The sequence below is a fragment of the Panthera tigris genome, chromosome F3 (genome assembly GCF_018350195.1).
Source record: "Panthera tigris isolate Pti1 chromosome F3, P.tigris_Pti1_mat1.1, whole genome shotgun sequence".
Classification (NCBI taxonomy): domain Eukaryota; kingdom Metazoa; phylum Chordata; class Mammalia; order Carnivora; family Felidae; genus Panthera; species Panthera tigris.
In genome coordinates, this window is record NC_056678.1 from 19344948 (window position 1) to 19372805 (window position 27858).

At 44.7% G+C, this 27858-nt stretch overlaps 1 protein-coding gene across 1 annotated transcript in view; it reads right to left on the reverse strand.

Moving 5' to 3' along the window:
* The window catches only part of LOC102959460, a 495184-nt gene that overhangs the window by 47361 nt on the left and 419965 nt on the right, over window positions 1-27858 (reverse strand). The window contains exon 13 of the mRNA XM_042976372.1: window positions 24981-25071. Coding sequence (XP_042832306.1) covers window positions 24981-25071 — 91 coding nt within the window. The remainder of the gene's footprint in view (window positions 1-24980; window positions 25072-27858) is intronic.

Consider the following 27858-nt stretch of genomic DNA (forward strand, 5'->3'; position numbering starts at 1 on the left):
GCATACTTCTTTAATTCTTCCATGGCACCCAGGTCAGTGATACATGGAACACGTGGTTCTCTTACCACTAGGAAAACATTTGCTGAACTGGCCTGAATGGAGGATTTGCACACAGGAACTATCTTCTGGAAAAAAAAAAAATCTTTAGAATCCAGGAGTCATTGGAGAAATGAGAATGGCTGACCACAACGTGCATGGGGGCTCCTATCAGCCTGACCACTTACTTGGTGTGGCCACCACTGACATTTCTTCAGATTGTGAACATCAACTAAAGCTTTTTAAAAGACTAAGTGCCATCGCTAACTCAATTCCAATTAGGCTGGTAGAAAACCAAGAGGAAAGTTAGACCCCCATGGGAATCTCTTCAGCAAAGTACAAAGGTCACGGTTAAGGAGGGAGAGTCAGCTCCTGGACCACAACAACACAGAAGGTGAGGAAGATGGGAAAGCAGGAACACCAAAAACACGAAGTGACGAAGCCAATGGAAACTATTGTTATTAGGCCAACCTTTGGGAATGCCTCTTGAGCACATTTCTGTGTAGATTCAAGACACTGCATTTCTTTAAGCAGGAGATACCACAAAATAATACCAATACCATATCAGTTTACAATCTAAAGGAGCAAAAGGCTCTCTTTATGTTATCTTGATCTGATTTGGCATTCTAGGCCCCAATGGAATAGTGATGTCTTATTTCAAAGAAACCACTCTCTGTAGAGATCTTAGAACCATGGTTCTCTAAGAAGACTTACTGGGTTGAAGGAATGTTTGCACATCTTCCCTTCATGAGGTTTCCTACGGTGGGTGGTAGAATATCCGATCTGCTCAGCTGATTGTGTGTGAGCAGAGTCCTCTAAGTGCGTATGTGCTCAGGTCAGGGTAGGGCAAGAGTGCATTTGATTATTTCCATCGGAGTATGTGTGAGGTTGACAGGGAAACAAATGTAGGCAGTTCTGAGCCAAATGGCCATCGCTGTCCAAGGCATCTGCAAACCACATTTGTTTTTTGGCTGTGATGGAAAGGGTTGGCTATCTCTGTCTTGTCTTCCTTTACTGCCCTGATCCCCTGAGCCAGAGGAAGGTGCTGCCAGTGATGTCTTTCCCAGGCATGGTTTGTTGTTTTTCTTTGTAGATTTTATGCATTGGTGGCCAAAAGCCTTGAGTAAGGAAATGATCCTTTAGGAACAAAAAAGCTCTTTTGTATGTGACATTTAGGACATCAGGCAGAATGGGCTTTCCAGATAAAGTTGGCTGGCGATGGGAAGAGTGGCATCTACGGGTCATAAAGCACCATGTTTGTACATATTTCCTGCCGACAGGCACTTCCTCTGCATGCCAATCCCCTGTGTTAATGTCAGCACTTCCTTCTCCATGGGATGGCCTCTTGCTGAATAATTCCGCCTATGGAAGGTCCTTTGGTAGAGCTAGGAAGGAAGAATGCCCTGACCACAACACCTTTTCAAACAATTTTATTAGTTGGCTATTTCTAAATGTTTACATTTTTCTAAGAAGCAAAACGAAAAGACCAAAAAGAAAGAAGCAGTAGCCACCTAGTCATTCTTTCTTTCTTTCTTTTTTTTTTTTTAAACTGGATTCAGAATTTAGAATTTGTCTGGGTATTGAATCTAGCCATACTGTAAACTTTTTGGAATACAAAAATACAGCCAAGAAAGTCCAAAGCCTCTATGGTACCAGAAGTGTCACAGAATAAGTGGGCACAAACATTAGCCACGTGCTAGAACAGGAGCATCTTGTCAAAGTGACTTGACTGCATAGGAAGACCTCTGCTCTTTTCTGTTAACCTTGTCATATCTTCCAAACAGTTTTTTCCTCCCCCTAGGGCATTTCTGTGATCTTTTGTGTCATGAAAAAATATATACGTGAATTGTATTTTTAAGCTCAAACTGGAATTATCTCACAGTGATTTGGAAAAAAAAATCATTTTGGGTTTTGTGTTGGGAGAAAGAGGGTGTTTTTCCCACCTTTTACCGTTGCTCCTTCTTATAAGGAAAAAAAGAAAACCTACAGAAAGGTGGAGAAAATGTGAGCTTGTCTGACCAATCTTTCCCCAAGACAATGGGAAGCTATAAATCTTAACTGAGCAATGGATAAGAGAAGTTCGACCACTTTCATTGATTTGCATAAATAGTGTATCATTATGATCAATGATTTAAAAAATTATTGTTTCAATTTTTATATGCTTTATAACTTTAGGTGAGGGTTTTTTTAAAAAATACAGATAAAATGTAGGGCAACAAGGGGAAATTGAAAATGTCCGTTTTCATTCTTAAGTGAAATCAGTTGGATTCTTAAATAATATTTATTCAAAATATGTCACATTGGAAAAAGCAGATCTTTGCAGCTTCTCTGTGATGCTGTCCTCAGGGTCCATGCCTCAGTCTAAAAATATTTCATAATTCTGATGCTAAAAGGACAGAGCATTCAGTCTGAGGTAGGAGGATTCTGAAGAGAGACATATGAATTGCTTTCAATTATAGGGACCATTATTGCACGAGGGATGGCCGTCAAATGTTCTCTATTCCTAATGATGAGAAAAAGGGGAAAACTGAATAAAGAAAAGCTATAGTTAGATCCATAGGAAGAACTAGCTAATGGCGAGGCTTATTAAAAATGGGAGAGAGAACACAGGGTATTTTCTTGTCTTCCTTTGAGAACTTTTTTTTTTTTTTTTTTTTTTTTTTAGCTTAGAAGATACCAGTAGACTGGAAGGTCCTTAGGACCTTAGTGCAAGGGAGGGACTAGGTCTTCTGACTCACAAAGTCTAAGGAACCAAAAAATTTAGTACAAACTTTGGTGTCACAAAAAACCATCTGGGAGTTTAAAATATGGATCCTGTGGCCCATTTCCAGAAATGGTCATACAGTGGATTTGGGGTGGTAACTGAAGCATGTCAACGTTTGAGATGCACAGATATAGTGGTAGGGCCTCTGACTTCGGTGCCAGCGGCCTGTGCTCCTCCTCTAGTCCACTGCTCATTCATCCAACGATCATGTCAAGCTGCAGCTTCCCTAGCTGAAAAATCCACACTTCACTTGGTCCTTCTGTGCTGAGAGAGAGGCTGCGGAAGGTTTTCTAAGGTAGATAGGCATTTTACGAATCTGATGGCATATTCTTTTTATCAAATTTTACATTCCTCGTTAATCACTCTCCGAAATTAATCAGAGAAGGCCCTCTCTCCTCCCAGCTAATTTTGCACATGGACTCTGAAATCCACAGATATTAATTAGGAGGCTGCCCTGTGTGCAGACCCATAGAAACCAGTTCTGCTACTTCCCACCTCTGTGATCTTGGGCAAATTATTCAAATGACCTGAGTTGCTATATCCTCATATGTGAAATGGGGACACTCTCTCCTGCCTCCCTGGTTGTCATGAACGTAAAGTCTATAAAGTCCCTGTTTCCTTACAGGTGCCTGGTTCTTGTTACCCACAGTCCTTCCCTTCCTCTTTTGCCATCTCTTTCTGCAAAGGGAAATGGCTGTTTCCACTGACAGACAGACACTGACGTTTCCACTGTATTTGGCAAAAATCAGGTTTGTGGGAGATAACCCAGGATGAACAGAAATAAGCTTTTTACTTTCTCCAAAAGCTGGTCAGAGTTCTCATTAAAAAATCTATCTCTATCTCCATCCCTATCCCTATCCCGATCTCTACATCCAGAAATGAGACAGCAGTGCCTATACCTGGGTCTGTGGCAAGGGACACAAAATTCCCTTAGGGCTTCTGCAAACTAGCTTTATTGAGAACTCAAGGTCCTTCAGCAAACAGAACACATGGAATTTCCAGAAGGTCCTGTAATGATGCTAAAAAAAGTAAACAAAGGTTTATTCATGGGATCTTTTCTGGCCTCAGCTCTGGGATATTTTTTGCACTCATTCTGCTAAAAAGAGACTTGGGGAGGGGAGGAAATAGCTTGTGGAAGCTCCAGTGTCACATGGGAGATCCTGACCCATGGTTTGGGTGGAACTTGAAGAAATAAAGCTATGGAACATTTTGTTCATAAAAATCTCTGACATCAAGAGAGAGCAGGTGACTTTGGGTTTCCTTCCTTCCTTCCTTCCTTCCTTCCTTCCTTCCTTCCTTCCTTCCTTCCTCCCTCCCTCCCTCCCTCCCTCCCTCCCTTCCTTCCTGTCTCTCTCTCTCTCTCTGGAGGTTTAAAATATATTAGTGGACCTGTAGCCTGTTGTGGGCATAACCACAGTTCTCAAAGAGAATATAACACACAACTAGAAATTGCCTACCATTTTCTTTCAATGCAGACAAGCCCAACACAATTCGGGAGATGTGCTTGGAACTTCAATCTGACAGTGCCTGTAGAAGGTGGTGGTACTGGGAATCCACTGAGTGCCTGGGCAGTTGTTACTGAAGCCACCATCACATCCCAAATGCTTAGAGGCAGAGGAGATCCTGAGGTGCAGGCTGGTCAGTCACGTCCCTGAGCATGGGGATGTGGCGAGCAATCACAATGGAGCTCATGCTGCCATCTTACCCTTTCTTCCTGCCCCCTTCCTCCACAACTCGCTGTGGCTCCCACTCTTCAGATGGAGTTCTGTGTGGGGGCCCTACCACCCTCCTGCGCCCACCTACTCGACCGATACTTTCTTTTCTTTTAAATATAACCTTTCACCTCACTTTCTCCCAGAAACCCTCCCTGACCACCACCCTCCCCACCACAAAACTGCATGGGAACCTCTCCTGAGCGTTCCACCATCATTTGTTTATATATGTGTCTTTCCCCCATTACATTGGGGGCTCCTTTAAAGACTAGTGTTTGCATATTCATCTCTGCTCCCAGAACTAACACTGTTCAAAAGGACTCAGTAAATGTTAACTTGACTGATTACTTGAATGAACAGATGAATCCTTCCCCCTCTCCATCTCTCAAAACTCCACGATGTTGGAAGCTGGAGCTATTGTACTTTACATCTTCCTAGACCTAAGAGACATTTGGGCGAGGAGCCCTGCTGACAGATGATCCTCTGAGTTCATCTGAGCGGAACACTCTAATCCCATCCCTGCCCCACAGACACAGTGCACCATGGGCTGAATGTTGGTGCCCTCCGCCATTCTGTGTGACAGTACGGGAGGTAAGATTTACTAGGGTTAGACCAGATCATCACAGGGGAGCCCTCATGAAGGGGTCGGTACCCTTACAGAAGAGGAAGAGACACAAGATCTTTCTCTGCCACGCGAGGGTACAGAGAGAAGGCAGCCATCTGCCAGCAAGTCCTCGCTGAACAGAATCAGCCAGCAGTTTGATCTCGGACTTTCAGGCCTCAGAACTGTGAGAACTAGATGTCTGTTGTTTCAGCCACTCAGGCTGGTGGCTTCAGTAACTGTTACAGCAGCCCGAGCAGATGAAGACAGAAATTGGCACTGATGATGGGGCGCTGTAACAAACACCTAAACGTGTGGAAGCACCTTTGGAAGCAGGTAATGAGGAGAGGCCTGAAGAGTTTTGAGGCGCTTGCTCCAAAGAGCCACCGCTGGCAGAAAGGACGGGGAAAAGTCATTCTGGAGAGTGCTCGCTCACACTATGTGGGAGCAGCTGCCTCGGCCGCCTTCCTCTGAAGGCTCTGGGGTCTGCTCATAACGGTGCTTCTGCTCTGTGACATGGAAGCCTGTGTTGGCAGTGAGGGCCAAAGTGGAAGGACTGAAGGCCTGGGTCCTCCCCGTGCCGGTGGCAAAGACTGGCTTCTCAGGTTCAGCTCTGGAAGGAGGAGAGGGTTCTGGAAGGCCAACTTGGCATCTGTTAGCAGTTTGGAAAATAGCAGATTTAAAAAAAAATTTTTTTTTATCTTTAATTTTGAGAGAGAGACAGACAGACAGAAAGACAGAACATGAGCAGGGGAGGGGCGGAGAGAGGGAGACAAGAACATGAAGCAGTCTCCAGGCTCCGAGCTGTCAGCACAGAGAATGATGCGGGGCTCGAGCCAAGAGACTATGATCTGAACCGAAGTTGGGTGCTTAACTGACTGAGCCACTCAGGCGCCCCAAGGAAAAGAAAACGTTTTAAACAGAGAGAGAAATCTCCTGGGGGAAGGAATCCCGTAAGAGGTAAAAGTGGGGAGAACTGAGAGAGAGGACAAGGAGGTTGTTTGAAGTTTGAAAGGGAGACATTTTGTTGTGTGGTGTTTTGGGGGAGTTGTTGCAGAAAATGGTTCAGGCCCACTCAGACCCTTTGCTGATCTTTCCTGCCACCGAACCCCACCTTCCAACTTGTTACAATGCGTGTAGTAATCCAACAAGTAGTTGCTGTCTCTTTATGGTGCGTTCAGCATTGTGCTAAGCCTGTGGGCCGCACAGAAAACACGGAAGACTCAGCTGAGTCCTCAAGTTGTTTGCAGCTTCGTGGAGGAAACAAGGCTGACTTGCGTGCAAACAAGCATGAAAACAACACCACACAACACTATGCAGTACAGTTTACAAAGTACCCTAGACAGTGATTCTTTGCTGTGTCTCAGAATCACGTGGGAGAACTTTTAAAAATCTCGAGTCCAGGCCCTACCCCATATAAATGATATCGGAATTTCTGAGAGTGGGACCCAGACGTCAGTGTATTTTAGTTTCCCGGGTGATTCCAACATACATCCAAGTTTGAGAAGCCATGCTGAAGAACGTTAGCTGTAACTGAAAATAATCTGAGCTGTCCATTCATTAGCTCTGTATCCTGGGACTGGCCAATGAGTATCTACCGAGGGGGTGTGGCTACCCCAGAGATTTTTGTTAAGTCTCATGAAAGATACTTTAGATCCCAAAAGATCAGCTTAATGACTGATACACAGAAGGTACCCAAAAGAGATGTATTTACTTAAATGAATAATATAGAGGGAGCTATTCAAGCTTGCAAATACATTTCATTAATAGTACATTACTAAATATACATTAATAATAGTACTTTTGTGAAAGATCGTTTAATGATAAGATCAGCAATAACGGCTGTGGTATCAGGTTCCAAGGTATATGATAGAGAGAGCCCCAGTGTTTAACATGATGGCTATACCTAATGGTGCTCTACACAGGTCTGTTAAACTGACAGGTGCCTTGGGTGGATTAGAAGAATCAAGAGCAAAGCTTTTTCGTTCACCTTGGGAAACTGCCTACCCCGTTGCTCTGGTCCCTGTTCATCTATCCAAGTACCAGTGAGACGTCAAGCCAATAAGCCATATGGCAGAGGTTCAGAAATGTATAGAGGATTAGAGAAGGAGAAGGAAAGAGAAAAGGCAGGAGGAGGAGGAGAGGGAGAAGGAGGTAAGGAGTCCCGGGAAGGATAGCAGAGCGAGAGTGTCACAACACTAACGGGGAGGGATGTGGGAGAGGTTGGAAATGTGGACAGTGACCGAAGAGACACTGGATGGGCACAATGGATCAAGGAGAGGAGGTGACAAGAAAGGTTTTATTTTATGATGACTTGAAGGTCCCAGGAGATGGAGGCAGAGGAGAGAGGGGGTTGGACTTATAAAAGGTCGCTGATTAACCATAAGAATTCAGAGACCGGGGATATATAACCCACCAAGAGCATGTCAGGTTTTACTTTCCTGACACTTTGAAAGTCTGAAGGTTGTTAAATTGCCTCCCATTCCTGAAAAAGCCCAGGCAGGCGGCTCCCTCTGGGACTCGCATTAACCCTCGTGCTCCACTGCCAGAAACATGAGCTCATTCCACTCGTCCGTCTGCAGTCCTAGCAAGCACGATCAAACTTTATGAGGCTTGTTACAAGCAAATTACATGGGAAGCTGCAAAGGATCGGAGGGAGGGGGACAGCGGCGGGGGGCCAAGCACACTGCCGGGAAAGGGGAGCAGGGGTAGGGATGCTGGGCGCAGCCCAGACTTGGAAGGCACCGGAGCCCATCACTGAGCAGCTGGCAGCTCCTGCCTCCGGGGCCCAATTTTCCAAGTGAGGACTTGAGTGTTCACACCTGCACTGGCTGGGACCCATGCTCTCCCGCCGCAGAGTTAATGGAGCAAGCAGAACCCAGGAATGCTCTCAGCCACAACAACAATTTCTCTCCTCCTTGGCCCCACCTTCTCTGCTGGCACAGTGGGTTTCTCTCCAGCTCTATGTCAGCTAGCTTCTCCTTCCAGACGCCTCTGCTGCTGAGGTGTGCAGATGTCCCAGCAAGGTGGCATCAGAGGGGCCTGCTCCAAGGCACAAAGAATCCCGGCACTTTTTTCCCCTTAGTGGAGCAGCTGGGTCTCGCCTCCTTCCCAATTAGCTTCCTCCTCCGCTTCCCAATATACAGAGCCCAAACTATTTAACATGTGACTTTTTCTTTCTGCGTTATGTGAGCTTGGACAATTCCTTTTTTTTTTTTTTTTTTTTCTTTTTTTTGCTTCCCCTAGTGCATTCTTCTGGAAACAGCCTGGGTGTGGAATAACAGAATATCCCAGGAGCTGGATTTCTGTGGTTCTGTGTGGCTCCTACAGAGAGAAGCACAAAATTTTGCTGCAGAAAATTTTGCTTAAACCCTTTGCCATAACAATGGCTGCTTGGAGGGTTTCCATCACCAGGGGTCCTTTCTCTTCAGTGCTGGATCCCTGTGCTCGCACGCACATACATGCTCACTCAGAATCTTGCTGAAACGGACCAACCTGGAGTGTGCAAACAGGCCCTATGCTGTTTGGACAATTCAGGACGTGGGTGCAGGGTATGTTCAACCCCGGGCAGGGATCTGGATGGATGCCTTAGACCAACCTGAATGCAGGAAGCCAAGGAAGCAAAGGAAGGATGCTATGTGCATGTTGTTATATAAATTTCTCTCCCAGCACTGCCCGAGGTGGTTAGATGCTGTTTCCATCCAATGGGAGCTCCTTAAGCTCTCCCACTAATGCTGGAAAAACATTCACTTAACAGTCTTGTCCAAACAATTCTTTTTTTAATTCAGACATGATGAGCTGCAGGGGGGGAGCGGAGCCCCAGGGCTGTCCGCCTCAATACCATCACTCCTGACAGGGTGCAGAGCCACATGTTCACCTCAGCGGTCCATTAAAAAGCCTGATGGGGAAACTGCGTTTATGGTCAGGTTACAGAAACAGGCGGGAAGCAATTAATGCTTTCTGCATTGCCCCGTCCTTCTGTTTTCTCTCCTTCCCAACACCCACACAACACGTGCCCACAAGCCCGACTCCATCGCTTGCCTGCACTATAATGCTCTTTCAAAGGCTCCTTCTGACCCCCGCCCACCGTCTTGCACACTCTCCCTTGTGCAACGGCTCTCTCGGAGAGCAACGTGCAAGGAGAGACATCTAGTCACACATGGACCACGCATTCACACTGACGCTCAAATCACAGCTGCACCCACAGCCTCTTTCTGCTCTCAGCTGACATTCTTTCCAAACACCTTCACTTGCCATTTTGTCTCTCTGACCTTGAACCCGCTCCCATCTTCCTTTCTCACACAGTCTCTCAGCAGAACATCTCTGCTCTTCCCCCTTCCCCTGACCCAACCCTCCCCCATAGCTCTTCTCTCTGTCCACCTCCCAGTGGCCACATCAGCACCCCTTCCCCAGCACTCACAGGGGCTCCTGCACGAGGCAGTTTTAGAACTGTATTATTGTTCCCTCTCTCTTTCAATATACTCCTATCCTTCTAACTGAACTAGATTCCCCTGAGTTAAAAACCTAACTTTGGATTATGTAACAAGTTCCTTGGGGAAAACATGAGGATTCAGCCAGTCACTTAGAAGTAAAGCAAACTGCCAAAAAATAAATAAATAAATAAATAAATAATTTTTTTTAAAAAAATGGCTAGTTTACCCAGGAACCTAATTAAAGAGAGATCTAGCTGGTGGAAAGTAGTGAAAATAAAGGCAATTCTAGGCTGGGTAACGTTAGTTTCTTGTCCACCAGCCATTCTGCAAGCATTAACTGGATAAAAAAATGCCATTGGGGAAAACGTGCATCTGTGAATACCTAATATGTGCTCCATGAGGTGCAAACTGTGTCGAATATAGCAGTATTTGCTGCAGCAATACGAAATATATGCCACAAGTGTGATTTATTAGCCAAAGACAATCTATAACATATGATATGAAGCATTCACTATTATGATGAAGTTAAGACCACATGTCACAGTATGATTAATACACAGTTGATTATTCAAACATGGCCGTGCTGTGCTTATAGATTCTTTGTAAGAAATGGAAATCATTGTAACACGTTCCACACATATTGCCATATATAACTTTTTTTTCTGTGATATTTCAGAAAGTTGGATGTAGTCCCCATGTGATTGCTCAAATGAAAATCGCGTGTACATTGAGTTTCACTGGCAGGCTGGCTTCCAAAAAGAGCAGCATGAGCCGAGCAAAGTGTTGTGCAGGCGGCTGAGGGGCAGAGCAGAATAGAAAGAGAACAGGGAATACTGTTCTGCACTTGTCTTTGCAGCGGTGGCCCCGACTGACCAGAAAAGACACACGATAACAAATAATTGCTAAGCGGCTTCTTGTTGGGGAAATTTAGACTACTAAATCGAATTGACAGGCCAGCGCTTAAGATACTCTCCAGTGCAGGGGTCAGCAGATAGTAAATCTGCCAGTAAAAGAGCAGAGAGTACATTTTTTTGGCTTTGGGGGCCATATGGTCTCTGTCACACCTGCTCAACCCTGCCATCGAAGCGCGAAAGCAGTGGTGGGCAATAACCAGCCGGCATAGCTATGTTCCAATAAAACTTTATTTATGGACACTGACATTTGAAATTCATATAATTTTCACATGGCACAAAATATTATTCTTTTGGTTTTTTTTCAGCCATTTAAATATGCAGAAGCCATTCGTGGATCGTGGACTGTACAAAAACAGGCAACAGACTGGATCTGGCTCACAGGCGGTAGTTCACAGACCGTGATTTAGAGTGTTTTATGGCAGATATTTCCTGACTGTGCAAGTCCTTCCCTGCCCTGCCTTCTCCTCTGCCCCTGCCCACCTCTCTCCCTCTCCCTTTTTCTACACCTCCCACCTTCTGCCTGCCCTACCTCCCGTAGTTAGCAAGGGCTTACTGGTAGACCAGATACTTTCTGCAGCTATGGAATCTGTGTTTTGTTTGTGGTTGGGCTGTTGTTCAGAGGGAAGCTTTCCGTTATTTCCTCTAGAAAATGCCACTAAGGAAATGCCTTCCTGGACACCCTCATCAAAGAAACTGCTTCTTCTCACTACAGAAGACAAGCACTTTTTGTTTCCGTTCAGGAGTAGGGAAGGAGTGTAAGAGGTGCCCTAGGACTGGCAATGTTTCTACATGTTCCTACAATACAACCAGAGCCGACCCTTTGGCGAACGTGTGGAGGGTAAAGGGACGTGGTCAGTCATTCCAGCCACTGGCCAGGGTCTCACCAAGCACAGCTGCTGGCCTCCCCCATACCGGTTCCCTGCTGGAGGACCCAGAGTCCGCGTTAACACTCACTCTGCACTTCCAAGCTACAGGCAAAAGGGAGACACTCGGAGGCCGCCCGCATGTCCGTCTCTGAGGCTCCCACCCCCTCGCAGAGCACTGGAGCTGGAAGCGAGCCCCCAGGGGCGGTGCCTATTAATGTGGCCTCAGGCCAACCCTGACTTTTACAGGAGCCTCTGCCAGAGCTAGACAATACGTGAGGGGCCCAGCGAAGTGTTACATTACCCCCACTGAGGTTCAGAGTCACAAGTAATATGTCCACAATGAGATCCAACTGCATTTGAAAATCAAAAAGACTTACATTATCGGACTTTCGCCTCTTTTGCAAAAGTCCTGTGTGACGTTGTGTTCTTTTATTTGTCCTCAGTGGGCATTCTGGGATTTCTACAGCCCTGAAGTTTGCCAAAATGCAACTGCACCAGCTAAATGAATGTCATAGTCTAAGCACCCCCCACTCACACCCCAGGTTCTAGAGGGTGAGGGGGGAGAAAGTAGACTAGATCTCAAACAAGCAAAACTACGGACAAATACACATTGTAAATAAAAATATGAAGTCTTAGTTCCTGCCCTGGCACTGTCCTCCCCCCGATGACCCATGCTCCCTGCCGAATGAGCCATGCCTGCACAAAAACCAATCAGCAAGGGGAGGTTTCTGAGAGCTGGTGAATGTCTGAACATGTCCACGGCATTTTAAATCTCTCTACATAGTTTGATGCCACTGCAAGCCCACATTCTCCCTCCAACTAGTTATTTTTAACCACAGCAGAACAACAGCAGCATAGCTGTAGGGATGGGCAGCCGGGAGGGGCTGTACCAATCACCAAACATCCCTTCCCCCTGCAAGCAGACAAGCAAAGCATTCTTTGTTGGCACGGAGAACGCATCCCTCCGGGGGCCTAGAATCCATATCGTATTAAACAATTGGTTGAGTCTCCTGGAACTGTTGGGGAAACAATAATGGCTTGTTACTCTGCATCGCAATTGCAAAGAGGTCAGGACAGATTTAATAAAAGCTCATATTATGTGGGCAAAAGGCAGGAATCGATATAAAAAATAAAACTGATATGTGGAAAGGGATAATGATCAGCCAGGGTCTAGTTACTCGGAATCAAAAACCATGATCAAAGAGCATCATGCACTGCCAAGACACATCTGAGAGGATCTCGGTAGGAGTTTCTAAGTCTACTCCTCTAAAATATGAGCTATATGCTAAGCAAAGATTCTCAAATGTTCCATGAACCAAGCTAGCAAAAGCCAACTGTTGAGCCTGTGTACCATCCTTTAGAAAGATCCAGAACATATGATCAATCTGGACACCCAGTGTCTAGGATGTTGGGGGAGAGAGATGGATATACCCAAATCACATCCTTCAAGGCCACCTGAACAGAATTGTGCCTAAGCAACTCTTCAAAGAAACAACTCTGACGGGTAAGACCCAAAGGAGGATACTTCGGAAGCTCCTCACAGCAACTATTTCAATTGATTCCACCTCTTCAGAGCCAGTAATGAGGAACATGTTGGCGTGAGCTACCAAGCAGGAAGAGTGGTCTGGCACCCTGGCACCCTGGCCTGGGAGGAACGTATTACTACTTACTGTGGATACACTCACTTACAGAAATTCACATACTCCTTCATTCAGCAAACATTTATTTAAACACCTACTTTGTGCTAGGCTTTATCGTTGGGGCTGACGAAAACAAAAAACAAAGAAACAAAAAGGCACGGTCCCTGCCATCAATTAACTTACACCCTAATAAGGACACGGACATGAAAATAAATAGTTACAACACAATGAATGAACACCTAGAAAAAAAGATGTATACCGGAAGGAGTTACAACTTGGGTCAAGCTTACTGGGTGACTTAGGGTCAGATCATTTATACCATTTACACGAAATTAAAAAGGCGTAAGAGCCCAGAACAAGTGTCTTAACCTTCCTAGGAAAGTCAGAGGGGGCCTTCTCAAAGGAGATAATATTTAAGTTTTCCCAAAAAGCACGTAGGACCGCAAGTGTCCCAGACAGAAGAGACGGCGAACACATAAAGACAGGAGGAGGCATGGTGTATTCAAGCAACTACTAGTAAATCAGAGGCTTCCTCGGGAACCTGGCACAGTGGGGAGCTCCGCTAAACAGCACCTCCCACAAAGGAGGTGAGAAGTTATTCATAAAGCCCTGATCGCTTTTCTCCAGGGGGAAGCACGGATATTCTGGCCCAGCTTGCACAGGCCCATGTGTAACCTCTCCATAGCCCCCTTTCCTTATGTGTGCTGCATCCTCACCACACTGCTGATCCATCCTGACAGGAGCGACAGATTGCGCTCTGGTTTTCCAGGCAGTAGCCAGAGATAGGCCAAGCAGTGCTGCAGCTAGACTGGCCTCCACTTGTAACCTGGACCCCAGCCAGGGGCATATACGCTCCAAGGTCCTAGGGTGCAAACATACTTCACTGCTGCTATGTCCAACCCTTAGTCCTAAATCTCTTATTTCTGCTGACTAGAAAAGCAGCAATTGAGACACAGCCTGATATGAGGAGGCCAAAGGATCTCTGGGGATCTCCTATTAATTAACCATGGTTCTGCCATGTCTCTTAACCATTCTGGACCTCAGTTTCCACATCTTTAGAATGGATGGATTGGAGCAGGTGACTCCCAAGGTCTTTCTAGCTCTAAGATTTTCTGAGTTATTGCTACTCAGGGGACACAATGGGTAGAGGGTGTCACCATATTCACAGTTCAGCCAGACTCAGTGTGATGCAAGATTATTCTAGAACAGAGGTTGGCAAACTACAGCCCATAGGCCATATCTGGCCTGTATCCTGTTTTTGTATATCCAACAAGCTAAAAATGATTTTTACATTTTTAAAAGAGTTATAAATAAAACAAAGAAGAATATGTGACAGACCACATGTGGCTCACAAAGCCGAAGACTATCTATCTGGCCTTCTGCAGAAATAGTTTGCTGACTTTTATTCTAGAACGCCCAGAAACTCTGTATTGAAGGCCTTAGCCATTTAATATTCTATAAAACAGTGTTTCCTAACTCTGCTCGGGCTCTGAGGCAGATTAAATGTGGCCGTGCTTTCTTTATTGGGAGGTGGGTCAGTGTCTTGACCCCTAGGCTCTGGGTGGGCACTGCAATTGCTTTGTTCAACAGGACACAGGTGTCATGTACCAACCCAGTGTTGGGGTCTAGGCCTGGAGAAACTGGTCTCTAGGGACACTTCCTCTCTCTTGGGAGACTTTCTAGGAGACTTGAGTTGTATCCCTAGAAAGGTGACAGGCATGTGAAGCAAAGCCATCTTGGGCCCTTCAGACCAGCTCATCTGCTAGCTGAATATCACCAAGTGACCTTAACACCACATGGGAAAGAACTTCCCAGTCAGGCCCTGCTGAAATTCCTGACTCACAAAATCTGCATACATAATAAAATGATTGTTATTTTCAGCGTGTAGGTTTTGGAGTAGTTTGTTACACAGCAAGCGGTAACTGGAATAGGATCACAGTATGGGCTGCTTATGCAATATGGACCAGTCCCCTCCTTTGTCTTGGGTAGAGTCCTGGATCCGTATTGTAATAAGGCCCTCCAGGAGATTCATACTACCAAACAACTTTGAGAATTAATCTTCATGCTGGCTCTGTTTTGATAGCATGATTTTCCAGGATGTGCTTGGAATTATTTAAAAAAAAAAAAAAAGAAAGAAAAAAAAGCACCTGCTTTCTTCCATGGTACCACGGGATGGGGATATGGGGGCTCTAGGTATGGCCTGGATCTATTCACAGGCCACTCCCTAACATCAGTCACCTCCAAGATACCGAGTTCCCTCTTTGGACCAAACTGTATCTAAGACACTGTTGGGATTAAACTGACTATAAGATGCTCAAAGGCCAGAGCTTGGTGTTATTTGTCATTGTATCCCTTGAACCTAGAAGCATCTAGCAGGGAACAAAGTAGCTGCTTCATATATATTTATGGATTGAAAGCAAATAATAACAATTCCCATAAATTTATTGATCATTTACATCATGGTGGGATGGCACTAAACGTTTTATACAGATTGTTTCATTTAATCCTCTCAACCCCAAGAGGCAGATGTCATTAGCTTCGTCTTAGAAAGAGCAAAACCTGGGATACCTGGTGGCTCAGTTGGTTAAAGATCTGACTCCTGATTTTGGTTCAGGTCATGATCTCACAGTTCATGAGTTCGAGCCCCTCATCGGGCTCTCTGCTGTTAGCACAGAGAGATCCTCTGTCCTCCTCTCTCTCTGCCCCTCCCTACCCTCATAAACAAACAAACAAACAAACAAATAAATAAATAGCAAAACCGAAATTCAGCAGATGAATTTGCCCCAGACAGCAGATACAAAAGCTATTCAGATAGGGTCTATTTGACTTCGGAGCTCTTATCCACTGCACAGCACTTCCTCTCACAGGCCAGACATGTGGAGTCTCAGCCTCTGACGGGCTTCAGACCTGGGGGAGCCAGAGCACAAACCCATGCCTGCAACGCTGTGCACAGCAAACCGTGCAGCTCTGTCAGCAGAGTGCTGTGGGGACCCCCGAGAGCTGAACTGGTTTACTATGCTCCGGAGCAAGTAAGTACAAACCTAATGGCTTCAAAGAAACCATTTTATTAGCTCGCAGCGCTGCAGGTCAGAGGTCCTCACACGGCATGGCTGGGTTCTCTGCCCAAGGCTAACATCAAGGTGTCACCAGTCTGCTTTCTCACCTGGAACCCAGGGTCCTCTCTGAAGCTCACATGACAGTTGTGGTAGAATTCAGTGTCTTGCCGTTCTAGGCCTATGGCCCCTATTTCCTTGCTGGCTGTCAGCCACTGGCTGCCCTCAGCTCCTAGACATCACCCCATGGCCCCTCTACCTTCAAAGCCAGAAGTGGACAGTCGCCCTTGTGTTCGATCTCTCTCACACTTCAAACTCTTTAGGAGGAGCCCAGTCCCCTTTAAGGGTTCCTCTGATTAGGTCAGACTTTTCCAAGACACTCTCCTTTCCTTAGAGTCAACAGATTTGAGACCTTAATTACATCTGCGAGATCCCTTCACAGCAGCACCTACGTTAGTGTTTGCTGGAACACGTAGGAGGAGGTATGTGTGCACCTGAGGCTGGGGATCTTGGGGGCCATCTTTCATTCTGCCTAGTACAAGTGCACAGAGCAGGAGCAGATGGACAAAGAGAGGCTACCTCACAGGCGTGTCCTCATGCAAAGGCTTTATCTTTCTCTGTACTCAGAGGCCCCAGTAGAGAGGGATCCATTCTGGAACCTTAAGGCAGATAATTATATGGTGGTTTCTTAATCTGAGAGTGGAGCTTGAAGGGGAGGGAGTGCTGGCCCATAAAACAATGACTCTGCATGTTAATGTGTGGTACAAAGGTACAGAGGCTGTGAAAAGTGGTACCCCATGCTGGTTCCCTGTCTTTCTGCTCCTAATAAGGTCTCTGTGGAGAACATTCGCCCCAGAGGTGCAAGCTGGGCAGGGTCTGGGTTTGCCTTTCCTCACAGTCCTACGTTCTCTGCAGAATCTGCTGCTTTTGCAGGAGGAATTGATTACTGAATAATGAATTATCATTCTTTTTTCATTTTCCAATCCTTTTCTGAAATGTGCTGCTACTTTTCTACCTATTGAGGCTCAAAAATGGGAGGAAAAGAAAGAAGATTCTTTTTTCATCCAGAGGAGAAAAAATCCCACAATCTTATCTAACAACCCTAGCTTATTCTTGGGGATGATAGTAATAATTGCTTTAATTAATTCAATTTCTGACTTCAGAGTAATTTCATTTCTTCCTTGACTGGACAATAATGTTTCCAATGAAGCGAAGCCTCACTAGAGAATACCAGGCAGGGCGGGGCCACTTGGTCAGATCAAAGAAGTTCTTACCCTCTTGGGGGACATGAAGAGGGATCCTGGAAATAAATGTACCACTCGAGAAGAACAGAGGTGTTCCTGTGTCAGAGACCAAAGGCACGCTCACAAGTCCTCATGAGGCCATGGCGGACAGCTGCCCTCCACATCCCAGATTGTGGAAGTTCCAGACTATAAAATTTATTCTCCCAAGAAGAAGGGTGCATACAGGGGCACCACCATGAGAGGAGATCAGTGGATTAGGTCAGGCAGCCACAGGGGAGGAAGGGTAGTGTCACCCACAGACATCTGAAGGAGGAAGCTAGAGTTCTCACAGGGCAGAGCTGGCAGAAAGAGCCCGAGGGTGGCTTCGTGAAAACTGACTTGTGACCTGCGTTCAGTCCTTAACTTAATACACTCCAAAGTGAATACTCGAGAGAAGGAAAAGATAACAATCGGTTGATTCTGTGATATGACTGATTTGGAGGACCTTCTTCAACAACGAATTTCAAGTTGTAAGTCATCCGTGAAGCTCTACTACAGGGATTTCAGTATGTTTGAGAGTGTGTGTGAAGGTGTGCACGGGTGTGAGAGGGTGGATCCAAGTGTGTGAGAGTGTGTGTGAACATTGTGTGTGTGGAAATGTGTGTGAGAGTGCATGTGTGGGTGTGAGAGTGCGTCTGAGTGTGTGAGGGTATGTAAGAGTATATGTGTTTGTGAGAGTGTGTAAGAGGGTGAGTGAGTGTGTATGTGGAGTGAAGATGTAAGGGAGATTATATGTGAGTGAAAGGGTGTGTGGGTATGTGTGAGTGTTGAGAGTGGGTGTGAGTATGTGAGGGTGCATGTGAGGGTGAGTGTAAGAGACTTGCATGTGAATGAAAGGGTGTGTTCAAATGTATGTGTCAGTGTGTGTGCGTGTGTGAATATGTGAATGTGAGTGTGCAAGGGTAAATGTGTGTAAGGGTGTGAATGCACAGGAGAGTGAGTATGTGGGAGGGTATGTGTGAGGGGTGTGATGGTGAGTATGTGTATGAGAGAGAGAGAGAGAGAGGGAGAGAGGGAGAGAGGGAGAGAGAGACAAAGAGAGAAAGAAGAGAGAGAGAGTGTGTGTGTGTGTGTGTGTGTGCATAAAGGTGTGTGTGAGAGTGTGGGAGGGACAGCAGACAGGTTGCTGGAGTGACTTAACGTCTTTACTGCCAATTATTGGTGGGGAGGGAAAAAGGTGGATAGGCAGCCTTGTGATGAGGAGTTCCCTGGGGTTTGTGTGGGAGGAACGGAGCCAAAAAAAACCCCAAAAACCAAAATCCTGTTGTCCCAGAGATGGGAAGCACTGGACGGTCAAAGTCTGTTTTTAAAAACATTAATGTGTGGTATCTGGATTTCTTACTTTCTCTCATATTTACTCATCTCGAGTGTATCCCTCCTTTCCCTTATCCTAGAATTTTGTAAAATCCCCAACCAGGGAGAAAGAATGGCTCATTCATTCAACAGACATTTCTTTCAGATCCTTCCTTTGGGTGGACTTCAGTTTTCTCCTTGGCACCTACTGCCAAGTGACATTTTTACTTTTCATCTTATTCACCCTCTAGATCCTCAGCCACAATGTAAGTTCCATGAGGACAGAGTTTGTCCAGAGTTTTTCGCTACTATATCCCCACTGTATTAACAGTGCTTGATGCATAATAGATGATTTGGAAATGTTGAGCTTATGCGTAAATATGATGAATGCCTACTAATGCTCTGAACCCACTGCTAAACATCTGAGAGAAGGAAATTAATGAGAGCTCTACCCTTTCTTTAGTTCCCAGGTTGGTGGTAGGATCAGAATTGTATGCAAATGGTTGGAGTCCAGGTAATTAAGGGGCAGCAGAAGTCCATGCATAGTGATGTGAGAAGAAAGCAAGGGCAGGGCAGGGGTGCCAGGTACTGAGCCGTAACAAGCAACTTATGGGAGGCGTCACAGAAAGGGGGATGTTTGAGGTGGTCTCTAGGGATGAGCTGAGTTTGCCAGGTATAAACAGGGCTAGCAGGTGCAGGAGCAATGGAAGGGTGCTCCGTGACAAGGCACGCACACTAGAAGGTGCTGAATAAACAGAATGGCATGCTCAAGAAGCTGCAAAATCTAGTGCGCCCGGAACTGTGACTATAGATCAAAGCATGTGTGCCAGTGAACTGTGTGCCAGTTCAAGATTGGGGGTTTGGTTCTGCAGGATCCTGGGATGTTTTGTTGGTTTTTGTTTTGTTTAGTTTAAGATTTCAGGCCAATTATCAATGGGATCAAATGGGCAGTTATGGCAGAAGGTGAGCTGAGAAGGGAAAAGACTGACGGCAGAGGTGAGTTAGGAAGGTTCTGGATAGCCCTGGCAAGGCAGTGGAGGAGAGGAGTGGAGTGCATTCAACACTTAGAAAACAGAAACAATTGAACTGGGGACTGGAGACGGTGAGGGAGTGACAAGAGAGCAGGAGTCAGGAGGAATCTGAGCTTCCGGCTTGAACAGTTGGGCTAAGAACGGCACCAGAGAAGAGAGAAAAATGGGAGCAAGGTAGATAGGACATCATGTGACGTGAGTGCACACCGTTGAGGGAACCACACAGGTCTTCAAGAAATAGTTCCTGAGACTCCTGGGTGGCTCAGTCGGTTGAGCATCTGACTCTCGATTTCAGCTGAGGTCATGATCCCAGGGTCATGGGATCAAACTCCATGTAGGGCTCTGTGCGGAGCATGGAGCCTGCTTAAGATTCTCTCGCTCGCTCGCTCTCTCTCTCTCCCTCTGCCTCCTCTCCCCTACTTGCAGACATTCTCGAAAATACATTTTTAAAAAATGAAAAAAAAAAACTAAGAACTATTCCCTGACCTCAGAGTCTTCAAACACTTTAGATGTACTGTCACCTACAAACCGAACTTCCAGGAACATTATTTCCTGCCTCAATCATCAATCTGCCTTCCTCTCTGTCACCAAATTTTTCCCTCTGTCCTGCCTCCAAGCTTCACTTTTTTTCTCTGCCCATCCCGTGTACCTGTTTTGTAAAATCAGCCTTAGTGCCACATTTTGTTGCCTCCAAACTGAACACAAGCACGGCCAAAGCACCAAGGAGATGCCCCAGCTGTTTGTTGACTTGAACGACATAGAACTTAAAGATCCCAAAGAGAGAAAACTTGTCTGTAGTTTATATACTGTCTAAAACTTTCTTGGCCTGATACCTGTTAAAGAAGTTTAGGAATACCAAAAAAAATAGAAATGAAAATGAAAGCGGTGGTTTCTTCTGCTTAGGGGAGACCTGGCCCCTCTCCATGCTTAGTTTATTCATCTGACTACCATTGGATCCAGCATTCTAGGCAAGTTGGCAGCCCCACAGTGGTTTAAGAAGCTTTGTTAAAGGGGCACCTGGGTGGCTCAGTGAGCTGAGCATCAGACTTTGGCTCAGGTCATGATCTCGTGGTTCGTGAGTTCGAGCCCTGCACCAAACTCTCTGCTGTCAGCGCGGAGCCCACTTTGGATCCTCTGTCCCCCTCTCTCTGCCCCTCTCCCACTTGTGTGCTCTCCCCCTCTCTCCCCAAAATAAATAAACATTAAAAAAAAAACTTTGTTAAGGATGAGGGGAGATGAGATGGCATCATTCTCCAGCTTCAGTCAGGGACCTCCAGAAAGGACAAGTAATAGTCAAACTTGGAGACTAGGGGAACGGGTGGGGGCAGCTTCCCTGAAAAGTGGCCAGGCAGGCTCAGCCGTGACAGCAGGGCACATGACTCCTTCCTAAGTCACAGGAGGCTCCAACTGAGAGAGAGACTGTCTTTTCAGATGGTCCATTACTGGAGGATTACAATTAAAAAAAATTAACTAGCCCCCTTATGAGAGGGACCAGATTGAAGACAATATGCTGCTTTGTTTTCCTAGTTTTCTCCCATTGCAAACAAGGCTCTAAAAATGCTATGCAGAACTAAGCCATGAATCATGCAGGAGAGTGCAGTGAAGTCCAGATGAAGGAGAGGCCGCTGTAGCAAGTTGCCAAACAGCCACAGCAAGGGTGCTCATTGGCAGGAGCTGAAGGGTAAAAAGACTTGTGGCAGGAGTGATAGAAGCATGAGGAAAGACGAGGAAAAGAAATCTGAGGACTGAGGAAACTGGGGTGGAGGCATCTGGTTGAAGGCCCAAGCAGAGGGGCCAAGAACTTCATTCTGTGAATTGAGAAGTAGCCCTGTGACAGGTCCCGGAACATGGTGGATTGGTGCCTGGAAGGGTGTGGAGAGCTTCTTGCAGTCATAGGTCAAGTCACTTTCTGTCACCCCCAGCCTTTCCTTCTGGCACCTAGATCATTAGAGTCATAGAGATGAGCAGTGATCTCAGTCTTCTGACTCAGCCATCACAAAAACAACACTGTAGGGTGCCCAGGCAGGCCATATAAGTGAGTGCGCTCAGCCAGGTACAGGAAAAACCATCTGGATCTCTCCATAGATGGAAACACGGACAAAGACAAGTATTTCTCTACCATCAGGAAATCTGCAGTGTGACAGGATGATAAAGGGCTACTTGCACTCAGTCTCAGTGTCAGAAGCTACTAGGGTGTGGTGGGAGAGGTGGCAAGCCAGATGGCTCATTCTAATGGTGGGGCCACACTTCCTAAAACCCACTGGCAATAAAGAAGACCGAGTGCCCTATGGCTGGCACAGATGACTTTCACAAGAAGCCACACTAATTTTGACATGATGTCTGCCAATGTTTAAATATTCAGATTTTTTAAAGACACAAAGTATTCAACTTGTATGTAGTCTATTTAAAATCTCTTATCTGCTCCAATATTCTCTCATTGTATAAATGAGGAAACTGAGGCCCACAGAGAAGTGAGGTCCTGCCCTCTGCTACACTGTGAGCTGGGGACAAGACTACACCTGGAGTTAGCCACCACCCCCCCCCCCCCCCCGTCCAGGCCCCCCTCCACCTCCCATTGTTCTAGACTGCTTCTCTGGGAGCCTTATCCTCCCCTCCGAGAAGCTGTCCCAGCCTCTTCCACTGCTCCTTGGCTGTCAGCAGCATCCCTGCAGCACCCCACTTGGGAAGCACCCTGCCCACTGCACATATTTCACCTGCCAAAAGAAAACAAACCCAATACCTCATCCCTTCCTTTTGGACCTGTACTGCATTGACCTGGAGAGCCCCACCCCCACCCCCCGCCCAGGTATGTTCATATCCTAATCCCCAGAACCTGTGAATGCTACAAATGCTAGCTTTTTTGATCTTTGCAGATGTGGTTAAGTTAAAGCAGTTGAGATGAGGTCATTCTGGGTTATCCAGGTGGGCCCTAACCCAATGACCAGTGTCCTTACCAGGGGGAGGCAGAAGGAGATCACACAGACAAAAGAGGAGAAAAAAATGTGACCAAAGAGGCAGGGACTGGAGTGATGCGGCAAGAAATTAAAAAATGCCAGTAGCCACCAGAAGCTGGATGAGCCAAGAATGAATTTCCCCCACGGCCCCCAGAGAAGGATGGCCCTGCCAATACCTCGGCTTCGGGCTCTGGCCTCCGGAACTGTGAGAGAATAAACCGTGTTGTTTTAAACCACCTAGTCTATGGTAATATAGCAGTCCCAGGAAACCTATACAGGACCCTTCCTTCTGCTGGGGAGTAGGCATTTCCCGCGAGACTAAGAGCAGTAATGACTACCATTTGCTGAATGCTTCAGCTATGTACCAGGTCCGCAGATTTTCCCAATCCTCACACCACTCTATTACATGACGTTTTCTCCTCTCCTGCCCTCTTTCCCACCTAGGATACAAACAGGGAAACCGAGGCACTCTGAAGTCACACGGCTCTAAAGCAGCAGTGCCAAGATCTGAAGCCCACGCTCCTCACTCTCACCACCTTACCCCTCTGGGACTCCCGAGAGTAAGCTCTTATAACGTAACAGTGAACTCCCAAAGCTCCAGGGTGGAACCCAATGGTGGACATTTCCACTGTCGGAACAGATCAGTGCAGACTCTTTCTTTGGACAATGGCCAAGTTCCTTAGATTTAAGATGTTATATTAAATTATGCCAATATCAAAGAAAGAGTTGTGCCTGCTGCATAGATCTGTGGGCAACGGCACATCACTTTCAGATGCAGGCATTGCTAGACTGTACCAGAAGATGAACCACCACGAGGAACATCCCTGACTGTTCACACATTGATAATTTTGTTTCTTCAGACCTTTGGGAACAACCACCACACAAATGCATAGTCAGGAAACAATGACTTCACACTCATAGAGCACAGGCAAATCACAGGTTGACGAAAAATGGAATAGGTTTTACTAGAGAAAAAGGGAGGTACCTGGAACTGTATGATGTTTAAGTAACTAGAAATATTTTGAGGAGTTGATTTTAATCCAGAGGTTAAGACCTAACTATGGATTTTAAATAGTAATCTTGAGTACTTAGACAATTGAAGTCAATCTCTTTGGGCTTCAATTTGAAAATCTGTAAAATCTAAGGATAGAAATAATGTGTACATATCATATGGACCAGTATGTGGCACATATTTGATTCTCAATGAACAACAGATAATTAAATTATCATTATAGTTGTTGCTAATTGTCCTTGGCTCATCCCCTGTTTTATGATACAAACTTTTAACTCAAATATTCTGTAAGAGGATATCACAAAAATGATCCAATCACCAGTTTAATTTCTCTTTTTAGAGTTATATAAAAAATTGTAATTCCATACCAGAAATAAGCACCCTTTCAAATTATTCTCTAAAATAACTTGTTGCAAGCATACATAAATTCACTCCACGTATAATATTCTTTCAATTGACTTAGAGATGTGAAGGCAGACTTGTTAGAGGAAAAAAAAAATCTATAAAGGCTATACTCATTCATCCACCAGATATTTATGGAGGAATGTCTCCAGAATCAATTGCCCTAAGAGCTAAAATGCTGTAGGATTATACACAGAAAACACAGTGGAGTTTGCTAATGAAAAAATTAAGTGTAAACTCAAAAGAGGGAGAATTCCTTTCCAATATGACGTGGAATTGTGGGAGATGGGAAATAAATAATAGCAAGGACAGCAAGGCATAAGGAGAAGCTCTAAGAAGGAGGTAGTCTTCTAGTGGAGTGTTAAAGGAAAAATCAGATTTTGACATGGGGGGGCAATGGTTTTCTAGACAAAAAGATGAAGACTGAAAATTTCTACGTGCCTGTGGCAAGCAGCAAATGAGTGTTCTGATGGAACAAAGGAATGAATATTTGATTTTATATTGGAAAGATAGATAGTAGAGACCTCAAATATGGCCAGAGCATTTTGAACCTTACTTGTTAGATAGTGAATGTCCTTAACATCCTTAATAGAGGAGAGATATAATCAGAAATGGGGATTTTGTAACTTAGGTGTGTAGTCTGTGCTAGTGGGAATAGATACAGAGAGACTAGTTAGGAGGCTAGGTGATAATCTATGTGAGAGGAGAATGAATAATCAACTAGGGGCACGAGTGGGATGGGAAGGGAGTAAAGACAAAAAGGAGTCAGCCAAAGGACAATAAACTGTTTGGATGCGGTGGGGTGAGGCGGGGAGTTAAAGATGACTCAGAATTTTAGATCTAAATGCCTGAGAAAATCTCATAGTAATCTGAATAAGGAGCACAGAGCAAAGGGCAGACTTTTCTGGAAGAAATGATATGCTTAATTTGGGATGCATGCAGATGTCCACCATGCAAATGCAAAACAAAAATAAAAAACAAAATACCTTTAGTTTAGAAGAAAGTTTGGCTCTGGAGATTGAGAAGGGGAGAGTCCTTAGGGTGAATTGTTGATAATCTGGAGAAAGCTTCAGATGACTAAAGGAGAACATAAAGAGAAAGAAAAAAACGAGACAAGAATAATCACTGGAGAACAGCATCTAATTTCATGGGGTTTGGAGTAAAATGGCATCCAGAGAAAGAACAATCTGAGAGGTAGGAGGAAAATAAAATTGGTCCCATGTCTCTAGAGTTTTTGACAGTCAAGAAGGTACAGATACTTTAGAGACTAAGATCTTGGAGAAAGCTGTGCTTTTTGCCAATGCTGGTTGTCTGGAATGCGCACCTTGCCCCCACCCGTCTCCATGTAGCCAATTCCAATTTATCCATGAGGCTCACTATAAATGCCGCCTCCTCTGTGAAGTCATCCTAGGCCATTTCCTAAGAAAAGATAGTTCTGTTCTCCCTCTGCTGTAGGCATTCTCACTTTACACTACCACTGCTTTTAGTCACGTGGTCACATGGTAGACATTCTTTAAGTGGGTGCCAGGGCTAGTACTGAAGGCATAAGAGAAGGGCCTAGTTTTGCTCAGCAGGAATGATACTTTTCTTCTAAGGCAGACCGGAAGGAAAGACCTCTTGGCTCAGTACCTAGGACCTACAGGTTTCCCAATGACTTCAAAATTATTTGAGATCCCAAAAATAAAAACAAAACAAAAAAACACCTCCAAAATTTGAAAACAAATGTGAAAGGCAAAAATAAATGTTTAAATATCTATAAAAGTTGTTATCTCAAATGTTCAGCCATAAGTCTTCTATAATCACAAACAAATGTGATTTAATGTGGTATTTGGGTGCATTAAATACATGCATAATATACAAACAGGCTTAATATGGTTTGAGGTGATGCATCCAACAGTATGCCCAGAACCCAGGAAGACGTCAGACCATCCTGAGAGAAGCCCTTTGGAGGAATTTTGAAGTAGAAATGAGGGAAGAAACAACACATATTTTACAAGTCTTCTATGTTGGCCACTTTATTTCACATACATCACTAAAATAAAGGCATGAGGTTCTGGTAAAGACAGAGAAAACAATCCTCTAAAAATGTTCTATCCCTCGAGCCTGGTTATTACCTTCGACGCATCCTTGTAACACCTGTAGCAGTAACTGACATGGAGGCAGGTCTACCTTGACCTTTAGGAATGGAGCCCATTCATCAAGTGCCCTAGCAGTCTAGTGATCTCAGTCCAAACCCCACAAATAACCGTCTAATTGTTATAAAAATGTTTAAATTATTAATAAACACATATAGGAAAGCAAGCTCTCAACATCCCACAAAGAATAATTATGATGGTTTTAGAAACAAGCTATGACTTGCCAGAAAACTTGCTAGGCAACTTCCAGTCCATAGCAAATCTATATACTTAGTTTTGTTATCTTTATAAAGTATATTAACAAAATAATAGCAATAAGGCTCTGAAAAGATGTAATTCCTATATGAAGCCCTAAGAGGCTTTTTATGGAGTGAAGCAATCAGAGGAAGGTAAGCAGTGGCTTTTCCCTTAAAAAAATTTCAGTGGAGTTTTTTTTATTAATTTCAGATTTAAAAATTATTAAAAATGAGACTACATGTACAAAATATAATCTCATTTATGAAAATGACAGCCTAAAATCCTATTTCAAACCCAATTTTCAATACATGGAAGTTGTTCCTGAGCATCTGAGTCATATTAGGATATTCTTGTTAAAATTACCATAGTCTGTGGAGAAAATTAACTTTCTGAAGTATCCCATAGGTGCCAAAGTTATAAGCTTTTTTAAAATTAACATTCAGTTTTCTGAAATATATTGCTGGGTCTTCCTAGGACTGTGGCTTTAAATAAAATAGGCATCACATGTATTAAATGTATACAAATTTGAACTGTACACAGTTTTCAATACAACTATGGTAAAATAATTTTATCTTAATGTATCCAACATTATATCAATCTTTTTACATATGCATCTTTCTCTCTGGTTATTTAAAATGAAATGGCTCACAGGTGTTTTATTAATGTTTCTCTGAGAAAAGAAAGGCAGTTCTTTTCTGCCACATTATTTTCAAATTTTCATCATGAAATCGCATCTATGAAAAGTAGCCATGGAGGTGGGGAGGGGTGAATGTTACGAGAAACCAAAGTGAAGAGGCAAAAAAAAAGTCAGAACCCAATGATCATTTCGAGGGGCAGATACAAGGCCAGGCTAAATTTTTTGAGTAATCAAGCATAATCTTAACCTCTTATGTGTTGTTCTGGATATAAAGATGTGGCTTGGAATTATCTCCCTTCCCTGAAACCACACCAGAGCATCAAGAATATATGTCAGCTTCCTCTAACTGCTGTGGAGTTGGCAAAGAGGCAGGAATCATGTGGAGTGACAGGGAGAGTCAGCCTGGCAGGTCCTAATTGCCCTATTTGCTCTTTAATGGTTCTCTCTGCTGACTTCCGTTTTGTAGAACTTCTGTTAATGATCAACAGGCTATATGTACAAGGTCCTTACTGTGCATTTAAAACTTTTTAGACTACTTATAGCCACTTGCACATTTGGGAAGAATTCCATTTGCAGAGACCAAGCTATTACATTAGTTGAGCGAATATACATTTTAAGGAATGCATGTTAATGAGACCAAGTGAAATCTGGTCATTTGAACAACTGACCAGGCATGCAAATGCTCGGGCTCTGTGTACAAAAGGAAGTTCAGGATTGGGTTGTTGATTTGCATAATCGAAATAATTCCCTTTGTCCTTTTCTTCACTCTGACCATAAAACTTGCCAGACCATGGAGGAGGGTCTGCATGTCAATCAGAATGATGACACACTGGAAGCCTTCTTCTGCCCCAGATT